The sequence below is a fragment of the Sander vitreus genome, chromosome 9 (genome assembly GCF_031162955.1).
Source record: "Sander vitreus isolate 19-12246 chromosome 9, sanVit1, whole genome shotgun sequence".
Classification (NCBI taxonomy): Eukaryota; Metazoa; Chordata; class Actinopteri; order Perciformes; family Percidae; genus Sander; species Sander vitreus.
Window position 1 is genome coordinate 17,078,218 of NC_135863.1, and position 13,470 is coordinate 17,091,687.

Consider the following 13,470-nt stretch of genomic DNA (forward strand, 5'->3'; position numbering starts at 1 on the left):
CCTCCTGCCCCCATCCCAGTTGGACCATGACAATCCCCTTCACCCTGGCAATATGTCATCCCTGATCCGATTAGTATCAGCAGCACTTGAGAAACCGCAAGCTCCTTGTGGTGAGGGTCCCGAGAGGGAGGCATCTGTTGGCTGCAACAGTGCAGACCAGGCCAGGCGCGGGGCAGAAGACAGGGGTGAGGACCCTTGGTAATAATCTAACTTCAATCCACTGGGGAAGCATTGGGGGGTGCTGCAGACATGTGCCACAGAGTGGAAACTCCTCATCCTCGTCTTTACACACAAATACTTAAATTTGTCACTGAGAGGAACCTACTGAAAAAAAGCCAAAAGAATCAACATTTTTTGTTGAATTGCTTATTATGATACATTACATGGACAGCTGGTTTTAAAAGAGAGCATCTTTGGTAACATAGGTGTTCCTGAGCCCTGGAGTGAGAAGGGGCGAAGCCTAGGTCCGTTTAGACCAAAGCCCCCCTCTTAATTCTTTGTTTTATTCCCCTGCCCCTCTGTCTTTGGGCTAAAGGACTTCTTTCAAGAAAAGCAGGATAGAGGTGTAATCCTTAAAAACCTCACTGTAATGCTCTCATGCTTCCCAAGATCCAATTTTTTAATCCTCATATACATGTAGAGGCTTCATAAATCCAGCTTCAGCCTCCTGACAAGACAGTAAATCTAGTAATAATATGACCGGGTGCAAAATAAAACGAAGAAAAAAAAGCCAACATCCACCATGTTTCACATGTTTGGCTAAAGATAAAATTATGGGATGATTGTGGATTGGAAAGAAACAAACAATTCATGGAAAAACAATTCTTGGACTGAACAGTGTGTGTGTGTGTGTGTGTGTGTGTGTGTGTATATATATATATATATATATATATATATATATATATATATATATATATATATATATATATATATATATATATATATATATATATTTTTTTTTTTTTAGGTCAGGGTAAAAACTAAAAAGAATACATGAAGGACATGAATACATATTAATTTACACACAGACTTTGCTTTTCCTCAACACGTACAGAACAATGATTAGTGGATATACAGAATATTTATAGGCAACGATTTTTATATTTAAGTGATTTTCCAGCAAAAATACCAAATATTTGATGTTTCCAGCTTCTCAAATGTGAGTATTACAATTTGAGGTTAGGACTGTTAGTCAGCCAAAAAAGCAATGACGTTTTATAGAGAAAATGATTAACCGAGAAAATAATTGGCAGATTAATTGACAATGAAAATAATAATTAGTGTCAGCCCCTATACACATGCATAACGGTAAGCCCACACAATATCACCCATGCAAAGACAAACCCTTGTGTATGCAAATACACTCTCCACTAATTATTCCGTTTGGTAAAAGTTCAAAACTGTGTCATGATGGAGGAAATGTGTCGCCAGTGTAAAGTGATGACACTCGGCACTGTGGTCAGGACATCATGAGTCACTTTCACTCTAATCTAATCACATGACTCACGTGGGGAGTTCCGGTGTCAGAGTTTTACATTTAATTTTCTTATATTCAGCATATGAACTGCATTCTATGAAACTTAATATAAAAATGTAGTCATTAAATATGTGTTTGCTTTTCAAAGTATCCACTCTCATCCCAAACATCTAGTTTCACATCGACTTGCTTTTCTTACATTAACCGTTTTTAACAAGCTGACTGACTCAAAGGATTCGGCCTCTTTGTAGCGAAGATCGCTCAGTCAAACAACAATAAGGAGAAGTCAACTGCAACAATGACGACCTCCTCAGCTACACAAAGCCCTGCTGAGCGGCTGGTCCATCATGGTAGGGGGACAGGCTAAAAATACCACTGGGACCTGCCACTATTGACTAAACAAACTGGAGCTAATGGGGGGCCTCAGTGCTGTGTACACACACACACACACACACACACACACACACACACGCACGCACGCACGCACATGCTTGCTACAACGCCTCCCTAGAGAGTGAGATATAATCAGAGAGATTGGTGGTAGACTAGGGCAGTGAGACAGCCTGGTGCGTAGCCAATAGGGACAAGGCTAGCAGGTCAGGCCTCATCATCACAACATGTTTGCCTGGCTGGCACACTTCAGTGAGGAAAAGAGGGAACAAGGGAGCATGTATCAGTAGCAGGAAAAGTATGTAAATAAAAGCCGAGACCCTGGACAAAAAAAAAAGAAAGTATAAAAAGAAATATGTATCCTTTAAAGTTGGAAGATGGAAGAGGATGGGGGGGATTGGGGGGGGGAACCACAGAGGCTTGGCTCGTTCACAAGTACATACAGAAATGCCTGTGTGACACCAAAATAGCAAAACTGCATGAGGAGAACAGAGGAGGAGAAAGAAGAGGAGGAGTAGTAGTGGCTGTGTCTGTAGGTGGCAGCCACGCTTTAATCCCCCTGAGAGCCAACATGAAGAGGGTCAACAATACCCGAGAGAGTGTTTGTGCTCCTGCTCTAGTCAATGGCATCCACTTCTGCTTTCAGTAATGTGTGTAAGTGTGTGTGGTGAAAAACAAAAGTGAATTTGACAAAACAATTAATTAGGTAAATTTACCAAATAATCTAATGGATTCTAATGGAATACAAAAAAACATGTTATGAAGGGAGGACCTTGAGCTAAATGCTGTAAAACAGCTCCATTCTAAAATGTGAGCAGACATTCTGCTGTCTAACTCTCCATCTAGTGGTGACCTGCTGTAACTACACATTTCTGACTGGTTGTTCATTATACTTTGTTTTTTTATAGAAACAAATCATTTTAAACAGATTTTATTCCCCTATGATCCAAAAATGCATCGTCTTTCCTGATCACTATAGTTAAAGTTAACAATCCTCTGTCCCCTGGTGACAAGGACAGCTAGGAACATGTTTCTGATAATAGAAAGAGAAGAGTAAAATGAGGGAAAAAGTAAATGAGCTGCTCATTAAACAACAGAATCCTTATAAATGAGAAAACAACAAATTAATTAAATACAGCATGTTCCGCACAGCAACGTTATTTTTTTAAATCAGATATCTTACCTGGATTTTGAGTTAATGGTGTGGTCAGAAATTTTTACGATTCAAATAAACATAAAAAAAGAATCTAAATATTATAAAATCATGAGCCCTAATCAATGTATATCATTTGTTACACATTTTGTGTGTATGCATTGCTCTCTCTGCTAACTCTACCTTTGCCAGGACAGAGATGTACTTTTTGAGAGAAGTCAGGGCCTCTCCTTTGATGAGAGTATGGGCAGCTACCTCCACACGCAGAGAGTAGTGCAGTGTGGACTCCAGGTCTGCCATGTACACCCCGGACCTGGGCACACAATCACACACTTCATGTCAACAAATAATAAGAATGAGCTTACAAAATGACAAGCCGCATGTATTGTTCATACTTGTTGAAGGGTCTCCAGGGCTCCTCTGTGCTGTTGGTGAGGACGTCTAGGGTGACCGGTAGAGGCTTCCCTGACCGCACCACCCCCGGCAGCCTCTGGAGGGCGTAAGAGTAGAAAGTACGAGCCTCAATGTTGCTGAGGGAGAGAAGGACAGGTGAGACTGAGCTTTAGGTCACTCAGCATAGACTATATGCACAAACGTATGTGGACACCCCCTCTCTTGCTTTCCTGATAAAACATTACAATGATCCCATGCACAAAGGAGGTCCAGAAAGAAATGTTTTTCCAGTTTGGTTTGAAATAATTTGACCCATCCAACACTTTGTGATCAACTGAAACCCCAGACCTTATCACTTAACATCAGTGGCCGAACACACTAATGCTCTTGTGGCTGAATGGGAGCAAATCTCTGCAGCCATGTTCCAAAATCTTGTATAAAGCCTTCATAGAAGAGTTCTGGCTGTTATAGCAGAATGTTATTGTCCAATGTTTGGAACGAGATGTTCAACAATCAACAAATCACATGTGGGTGTAATGTTTGACTGTACAGTTTTGGCCATATAGTGTACATGTAACCCAGTTTGTACAGCAATGTGTTAAGAGCATAGCTTTAATTCTGCAAGGAACCTGAAACAAATGCACTGTTTTTTTTTTTATTTCAACCTTTTGTTTCAGCAGTCCACTGCCATAAAAATTGTTTTATGACCTGTATTTCTTTGTGGCCATATATTTTATACACTTACAGGAATGCATTTTAAATACGGAGCAGATGGTGCCAGAGTAGCATGGAACTGAGAGAGAGATCACTGATCTCTCTCTCTCTCTCTCTCTCTCTGTGTGTGAGAGTGGGGCAGAGAGAGAAAGAGAGTATCGTAAAACTGGAAGAGGATGGTAATAAGGAGGATGGATACTCTGGGCCCACGCTCACTCACACCATCCAGGGACTCAATTACACCTGCGTGTCTGGTGGGAGTGTACAGATGTGGAGGGAGAGCCATTCATCCAGTGATCCCCAGGGCCGGCGGGCGGGCAGGCAGGCATCAGGGTGGGCTGGGAGGGAATGCATTCACCTGGGACCAGCACACATTACATGCATGACGGATGTGACACACACACACACACACACACACACACACACACACACACACACACACACACACACACACACACACACACACACACACACACACACACACACACACACACACACACACACACACACACACACACACACACTCTCCCAGGATCAATCAGACATTCAGCGATGATGGGAGGCCATCTGTCGCCGTGTGAGGCTGGGACTTGTTTGGCAGGTGAAGCCAGAAAAGCAATGGCATTGTTTTCATGCAAGAAATTAAAAAACCTCCCCTCTGTACAGTGATGGAGATGAGGGGGGTTGGAAGGGGAGAGATGGAGGGTGAATAAATAAATCAGCAATAAATCATTTCCTTTTTGCATTTGTCAACTAAAAAGAGTCCTCTTTGCATGCCAAGTTATTGAAACAGCCAAACAAAGAGGCAGAAACAGCAGATGAATTTGCAGGGTGAGGAATGATCAGCGCCGCTTTATGATAGTGAATAATGGGAGCGATTCTGATGCTCTGATCCCATTAAGAGGCCAGATGTTTAAAAGCATTCTCATGAATAGGGTTCAGATAATGAGCACACGATGAAGGTTTATGGCAGAAAGCAAAGTTGCCGCATGTGGAACAATAGGAACCAAGGGAGAATAAACTTGGTGTTTGTGTATTTCAGATCAAGCTAAATGGAAATAACTGTAAAAAGTTTGAGATGTTATCGAGATATATACAAAACGATCAATATGTACCAGGTACAGAACATACAAGATATATACAAAAACAGTTCATGTTGCAATAGCCTTCACACATCACATCCATCCACTTGCTTTTAAAAATGTTAGCCCTACAAATTGAATGCTGACTGTGGATAGAAAAACACATTCAGAACAGTAACAACATTGTTTTTTCCAATGTGTATTGTCCTGTACTTCACTTCATGGATAACAATCGGCAGATCTGGATGGTCTTAACTCAAGCCGAATGCACTGTTATAGCCTTTTGGAGGTGGCGCTTGTTACCGTTTGGCAAAACCACAACTGGCCTCCTCTATTTGCATGTTTACATTGTGGGTTTGTCATTTTTAGGGCTGTCCCAAACCAGCTAGTGGGGAAAGGCAGTGAACAATAAAACCTTCAGACAGCACGTCTGCCCCAGTGCTGACTCGACTCTCCTGTGCTCCTCGTTGTTAGTGCAGCGCCACAGAACAGGGGAAACACTGTAGAAATTTGCGTTCTGTCCTGCGCAACCACACAGGTGTTTTCACTTATTCTGGCTAATTAGACCTCTGCTCAGGTGGAAGTTGGAGAGAGCTATGCTGAAATTACAAGGTCACCAAACCTTATAATAATAAGGTTGTAACCTCTCTCACCATCATGGTGGAACAAAATCCGGCTGGCGAAATTCACACGTGTGGTGTAGCCAAAAGCAGGAAGAGACAGGAAATAGCGTGGGTTTAATCAATTACAATTACTTAATAAATAAAAAAAACACGCCATCTGTTTTAAAGTGTGCAAAATACATACAACCACAGTTTACAATGTTTAATAAATGTAGCCCTCCACGCCGGCCTGTGTGATTTTATTTTTCTTAGTTATGCTGCGTTCCAGACACATTTTTTTGCCTTCAAGTCACGACTGAAGACTTGGTAGCGTTCCAGGCAAAGTCACGACAAACCCTTCTGTGGCTACCTAACGTTGACGTTAGTTAGCGCTAGCTGATAGTAGCGATTTCTAGTCGGCGACATATTTTAGGCTTCATTTAATAAAAATAACCTGTAGTAGTACACTATCGTATGTGTATTGTTTTGATTACAATGTGCGGAATTACTTTACGTTGCTTATTTATGTCTATTCATTTCTATTTCTCACCGTTAATCACCGGCGTCTGTACAGCATCAACAGGGGTCGCCATTGTTGTTTATGTGTGTATGACGTCAAAAACTGTAACTGGGAGTACAACAATCTGGTACGAGTTCACGGGTAGTAAGTTACGGGTTTGACTGCCGTTCCAGGGCACTTTCACGGGTAGAAGGTTGTGAAAACACAGGTTATGGGTTGCCTGGAACGCAGTAGCGATCTGTTTGGGATACAACCTTACTGCTAACTATCTGGTCTTTGTAATTTGTCAAAAAAATAAATAAAAACTGTTACTGATGCCTGAAATATAAACACACCACATCCTTTAGCAGGGAAAGAACCTACCATACACTGACATGTATGGTAGGTAGGTACTTGTAAAAGCAAATACAGTATAAAAGCCTTCATGAACTGGTGTAACAAATCTCTGTTTTCTAATATTACCATTAGGGATACATATACAATTAAAATGTAGAAAATGATAATTAATATTATCATAATACATTTCTACACTGCACAATACATTATGTCTATTTGAAAAGAACACAGAATCTCAAATTTGGCATATCTTTGCACATATTTTCTTATATTTTTAGTGCAATCTGCCAAACATTGTCAGGATGATAATACTGTAGTTATTAATAGCAGAGCACTGTATAATGCAGTGGAAGTTAAAGACTGCACAGATACTCACACTTTGAGTCTGGTTAAGTTGCCTTGAGGAGAGTAAAGGTAGCAGGATGGAAACTCAGTCACTCCCAGTTTGGTTACCAGACCTTCCTCAGTGCTCAGGACTCTCCGCACTGCGACGTTCTCGTACTGTAACAAGTCCAGGGTTACCTGAAGAACACAGTACAAACATACACACACTTCAAACTAAAGATTTTAGTCCTGTCATATTTCAACATATGTCATGTTTATCTGTGATGTGCAATCATTTCCAGTCAAACATTACAACAGCTTATTTTGATCACGTTTTCTCTTTCTGGCTAAAGTAAGACATACATAGTCAGAGAGAAACTATATTTAGTATTTCTGAGAGCTCACCTCTTCTGCTGCACAAAAATAAATAATATTCAAGAGGAGAAACAAACACACAGCTCAGGTTGATGGAAACATGAGCCATTACCTCTCGCCCGATGTAGGATTTAGTGTCCTCGAAGATCAGAGCCAGGTGTTGAACGCTGTTGGTCTCAAAGAAGCTGTCGATCTCTGCTTGGCTGGACAGAGAGATGAGCAGACAAAACACTTAAGACTGGAATCTTAGGTACGAGTTACACTAAGCCGCGAAGAATTGCCAAACATCACCAACAAATCTTAAAGGCTATTGATCCAGCAGAGAACAAAAGGAAGAAATAAATAAGAGCATATGACATATTTTATCTAATTAAGAAAATGGGACATTCTAAATGTAACTAATTTATCTAAAGAAGACTTTAGTTCATTTGGAAATAGTTCTTTTTTTACAGGTTTTTAAATGTCTTGGATCTCCTTTATCCACAACAGTGGTTCCCAACCTTTTTTCCTTGGCGCCCCCTACTTATGTCTAAGAAAAGCTGAGCACCTCGCCGAAACTGAAGTTGAGGTAACTCTCGAGATACAGCCTTACTTTCTTTTTTGATACAGAGGAGTTATCAGCACTTTTACGTTTCTCCGCTATGTTTCATTCATAAAATAGTGATGCCGTGGCGGCAGGACAAACGAGGATGATAGCAGCTAGCAGCTGACCTGATGACAGCAAGGGCCACAGGTTAAAAGGACCCGGAGGTTTGGCCTACTAAGTAGCCTGCCTACAATTTTAAGCGAGAACAAAAATATATAGTTTTTATACAGACTTTTGTATACATTATATATTCTAGTGTATTACCATAATTTGTTTAACATGTGCAAATATTTATACAAACCAGATAAAGACTTGCGCCCCCCCTGTGATCTTTGCCGCCCCCTGAGGGGTCCCCGGACCCCAGGTTGGGAACCACTGATCCACAAGACTACGTTTTATCTGAAGAGCATCCACAACCACAAACTTTAAAGCTGTGTGATATATGGTTTCAAGTATGTTGTTTCCGCTTGAAAAAAAAGAAGAAAATTGCATGATTCTGAGAGGAACAATGTTATGTTTCCTTTAAATGTAAAAGGAGAAATACACTTGACTTCCTGCTTCCTTTTTCTGCACCACTGTGATAATAAACTGTGTGTGCAGTGTCTGAATACATGTGAACAGTGTGGCCTACTAGTGAAGACCTAATGAAGACCTTTCTTCTTAGTGGAAACATTTGGATCCCTCATTCTGTCACTAATAAATAACAGTGTGGCAGCTAATGATGAGATCAGATAAATTGATGCAGTATGATGAGAATGTGTGTTTGTACAGCAACGTAAAGAGCACAATACTGCAAAAAAAGGTAGAAGAAGTACTGTAGCTTAACATGGAACTGTAATAAAATACTAAAATAAACTATAATAATACATGAAAACAGCAGTTCAAGCACATTCAATAAAAGTGTGAGATAGGTAGATGTGGGGAAGAATACGGACTCACTTACATTTAAGCCTTACCGTGCATGTAACTACAAATATTATTATTATTATTATTATTATTATTATTATTCACAACTTCCTACTAGACTGCACAAGTGCCTGCCATCAGTAGAGCAGACATAGATAAACAGAGTGATTGACAGATAGATTAACCTTTAGCGATGGCATTTGTCACTTAATAAAAATCAATCAGAAGAATCTAGCAGAGTGTGTGTGTGTGTGTGTGTGTGTGTGTGTGTGTGTGTGTGTGTGTGTGTGTGTGTGTGTGTGTGTGTGTGTGTGTGTGTGTGTGTGTGTGTGTGTGTGTGTACCTGGTGGGCTCCAGTGGGGGGCAGGCTGGAGGCCAGGGCTCTTCATGGGATTCCAGTTTGTCTATGATCCTGTGACGGAGCACCCGAACATCATGAGTGGAAGCTGGAGGTCAAAGATTATCAAGAGAACATTATACACTGCTGATTATTATTTACTAATGACTACCTGAGCATGTATACAAACATCTGCAAACTGGACACGCTCTATAAAAGATACATTTTTCTACTCCTTTATTTTCACTGGCCTAAGTTGCTTCTGTGTGTGTGTGTGTGTGTGTGTGTGTGTGTGTGTGTGTGTGTGTGTGTGTGTGTGTTTGTGTGTGTGTGTGTGTGTGTGTAGTCATAGTACCTTTAAAGGCCTGTCCTGTAGAATCAGCTTTGGAATAAGCATGGAAGAACTGCAAAGTGAAAGAGAGAGAAAGTTTGGGTTATGTAGGAAGTGGTGAAAAAGAGAGAAGTGAGATCAGATCAGATGGCACTCACACAGCCATGAGAGAAGCAAAGTGATGTTGTGTAATGTGGTGGTGGGGGTGGGGGGGGGGCAGTTTTCCCCTCTGCCCGCCTTGACCCCTAAATCCTTCCTGATTCAAATGAGTCGCAGATGTTAAAGCTCCATTGTGTGTTCAAACAGAAAGAGCTCTTTGTTTCATTGGCTCTCGCTGGATGACAGAAAGGAGAGTCTGAAACACACACTACTGCTGACTAATCAGATACGCTACAAATACAAATGCAGATGTTTGAAGCTGGAGTGTTTCTGCTGATCATGCATAAGTTAACTCTACTGGGAAAGACTGTTGCATCTACAGTATCTAACCCAATCTCTCACGTTAACATCCAGAGCTTCAAGAATTATATATATAAACCCTTTTAACATACCGGTAGGCTGCTAGTACACATTGATAATGCAATATTACACTGAATTCTAACACTGCTACTTTTACGAGGAGAAAAGTCCTCTGTTGACTGAATATTAACAACAATATTCTAAAGTGGATCATTCAGATTTTGAAGTTACTAAATGACAAAACAGCCCAAAAAAGTTATTTTCCTTTATACAATTGACAAAGAAATGAAAGAAACTATTCAACTGCTGAAGAAATTTCAGAGTTTATGTATAATGGCTTCAGAAACATCATAAAACAAAATCTCTAGTTAACAACTGAAACATACTAACAGATAGGATAGAGTCTGATCACTTATGGGTGAAAGTTAAACTTTTGAATAGACTGTGGTTTATCAAATACCTTTTTAAAGTACCTGATCTGCAAAAGTCTTTTGTTTCCAAGCATGCTAAAGCACATTATACACTACATGCTAATCAAAGTCAAACATAACGTATTAGTGTTGAAAAAGGGGAGCTCCCAGACATGTTCAAGGAAAACTGTTAACATTCCTGATTTTATGGTCACTTCAGAACATGTACTGGAGTACCATGGAAGGGAAGGGACTAGAAATGGTATGTTTCTGAATGTAGTCTGGTGTGCTACTGCAAGATAAAGACCACAGCACAGTTGTTTCCGATGTATACATTTCATTCAAGTCATGGAATAAAGGACAAAGATTTGCTTCAACAGCACCTGCTTCTCTCTCTTTTTAATTAAGGAAAAACAAACAGTACCTCATCGAATTAGGGCTGCAACTAGTGATTATATATCTTATCAATTAGTTTTTTCATTTATTCAAGTTGACAAATGTACCATGTATTCAATGTAGTATCATAAAATACTATAAAAAAAAAACAACAGATTTATTCACATTTGAGAAGCTGGAAGCGGTGAACTTTCGGTATTTTTGCTTTAAAAATGATTTAAACAATTGATTATTTAAATTGTTGCGGATTTATTTTCTGTCTATCGACTAATCAATGTATCAACTAATAATTTAAGCTTTACAAATACCTTAAAATAAATACCAAAAACAGAACAAAGGTGCTTGTTGTTTTTTTTAATACACGTTTAATTCAGCTGTCTTTTACAGAGCCAGAGTAATATCTTTCAAATTTTTAGTCTTAACAAAATTATTTGAATAATTAACAGTGAAAAATTGAAGGCTTAAGACTCCAATACTTTAAAAGTCTTTAAAGTCTGCAACAGTATATAGTAGACACAGTAATCACATCTGTCCCAGGACATCTGCTTTACTGGATAGATAAGTGTAAGTGTTGGGCCTGTGTAAACACTTAATATACTGTATAATACCTTTATAGTGGGGTACGCTCTGATGCCGAAGCCAGTGCAGACCTTCCGGTTTTCCTCTGCAGCACAGTCAACAGCTGCCAGGTCCACAGCTGGCTTCCACTCTGGAGAACAAACATCAAACAGAGCCACAGTAAATATTTAGTGTACGGTCTACTGCACCCTGTACAGTCTGCTGACACTGGATGGGCCTTATGTTGTCCTTGTGCCATGCAGTGTGCCAATATGAACTTCAGTATATCAATAGAAGAAGAAGTCCATATTGTCAAGAAAAAATTCTGTTTATCGAATAGACCTTAATTACCTCTATCTATCCACATGTCTATTTATTTATGAAAGAAAGCAACAAACTCATCACATAACACAATAACTGAAGTGATTCTTACATGTTTTTATAGCTGATAAACATCAACAGGTTGAGGGTTGCCATGCTGCCAGTCATTTAATCTGCATGAAATCCTAATCTTTTCTCTTGTATTCTCCTCAAATATTAGATGGATGACCCTCCTAAGCAAAGCATTTGACAGCATGCCAAGACATCAGTAGCCATTGTTGACTGTGTGTGAGAGTGTAACACAGGACTGAAATACCCCATGACTGTGTCAGGCCGTCTGCCATCATCAGAAACTTTGCCCACCAACTATATTCCCAATTATATTCATTGTCATGGCTCTGTGATATTTATTTTGGCTCAAGAGCTACAGAGAAAAAAACCAGTTGGAGGTGATGTGATGGAGAGCCAGAATAAAAAGACATTCATTAGATCACATGCTCTAATTAACAGATAGAAACAACAGCTTGGTGCTCTCACTCTTCCCATGCAGATTATAAAAAACACAGAGAGATGTAACCAAGGCAATATTTAAGCTAATTAATTCAGGACTATTAGTCCTAAAATGTTTAACAATGATGTTTTGACTATTTCGCTATCTTATCATGTGAAGGAAATAAACTCGGAAAGTGTTTACAAAGAATGTAGTAAGAATGAATGTATTTTACCAGACTAATAATAGACATAATTTAATTATAAACAGCTGCAGCTACGTGACTTGCAGCTGGTCCGTACCAACCTTTTATGTCACTCGCCAAACTTTTGTAAACCGGAGAAAAGGCGATGCAGTGTCCGCACCATGAAGCATAAAACTCCACAAGAACAGCTGCTGAGGAGTTGATCAAAACCGACTCCACATTTTCCTGACTTAATATGATGACTTGATCAGAAGCGGTGTACAGTCCAGCCTCCGCAGCAGAAGGAAAAAGTAGACAAAAACATAACCAAATTGCGAATGTTGCTATCCTTCTGGGATATATATGTATTTCTACAGTAAACCGAGACGTGGCACGGCCACAGCGCCGCGCCATCTTCCCCGTCCGAGCTGCTAAACCCGTGTCCTAAAACTTGACACAACTTTTTCTCCCTCTTTTCCCGGTCAGCAGGCTTTATGGGTCCTCCCCCTGAAGAGCTCCAAACACCTTTCACAACAAAGTAACACACCCTCTCCACAGTCTTTCATGTTTGTCGTTAACTTCTGCGTGAAGATGAAATCTTGATATCAGTCGACTTAAGTGACGCGCGAGGACAACAAGTACAGTTGTTTGCCCCTTCACGGCTTTCATACAGGAAATAACCTTGCATTCCTCTTAGTATTATTAAGACTTAAATTGTTTTAAAGAAAAACTATTAGTTGAGCGTAAACGGCCACACTTGACCTTCAAAATAAGTTAAATAGGCAAAATAAATAAACAATTAATACCTTAAAAAACTTCAAACTTACTTTTTCTGAGGGGTTTCTGGAGTTTTCAAACGCATCGCACAGCCTTCCTCAGCGGATGGAGTTATCTCCATGACAACCTATGTGACAACCAATGGTGACAACCGATGAGGAACGCCATAAGATGAAGTTGAAATCTGAGATAAAGGCTGGTAAGTGGTCATTGAGTTATTATCTTGTTTTTCTTTATTTGTGTGTCAAAACAAAAGCTTTTGGGTCCTCTTTACCTAGACAATTAGTAAAATCACCACCACTATTTTTGGCCATATTAATTACAGGTATATTCCTTCACACATAGTACG

At 39.9% G+C, this 13,470-nt stretch overlaps 1 protein-coding gene across 1 annotated transcript in view; it reads right to left on the reverse strand.

The window, feature by feature from the left end:
- qsox1 (quiescin Q6 sulfhydryl oxidase 1) overlaps window positions 1–12,999 on the reverse strand; it is a 32,422-nt gene extending 19,423 nt beyond the window's left edge. The window contains exons 1-8 of the mRNA XM_078258985.1: window positions 12,467–12,999; window positions 11,400–11,500; window positions 9,551–9,599; window positions 9,202–9,304; window positions 7,479–7,569; window positions 7,044–7,189; window positions 3,416–3,550; window positions 3,204–3,333 (exon numbers count right to left, since the gene is read on the reverse strand). Coding sequence (XP_078115111.1) covers window positions 3,204–3,333; window positions 3,416–3,550; window positions 7,044–7,189; window positions 7,479–7,569; window positions 9,202–9,304; window positions 9,551–9,599; window positions 11,400–11,500; window positions 12,467–12,758 — 1,047 coding nt within the window. The 5' untranslated portion in view covers window positions 12,759–12,999. The remainder of the gene's footprint in view (window positions 1–3,203; window positions 3,334–3,415; window positions 3,551–7,043; window positions 7,190–7,478; window positions 7,570–9,201; window positions 9,305–9,550; window positions 9,600–11,399; window positions 11,501–12,466) is intronic.
- Window positions 13,000–13,470: the final 471 nt, after the last annotated feature.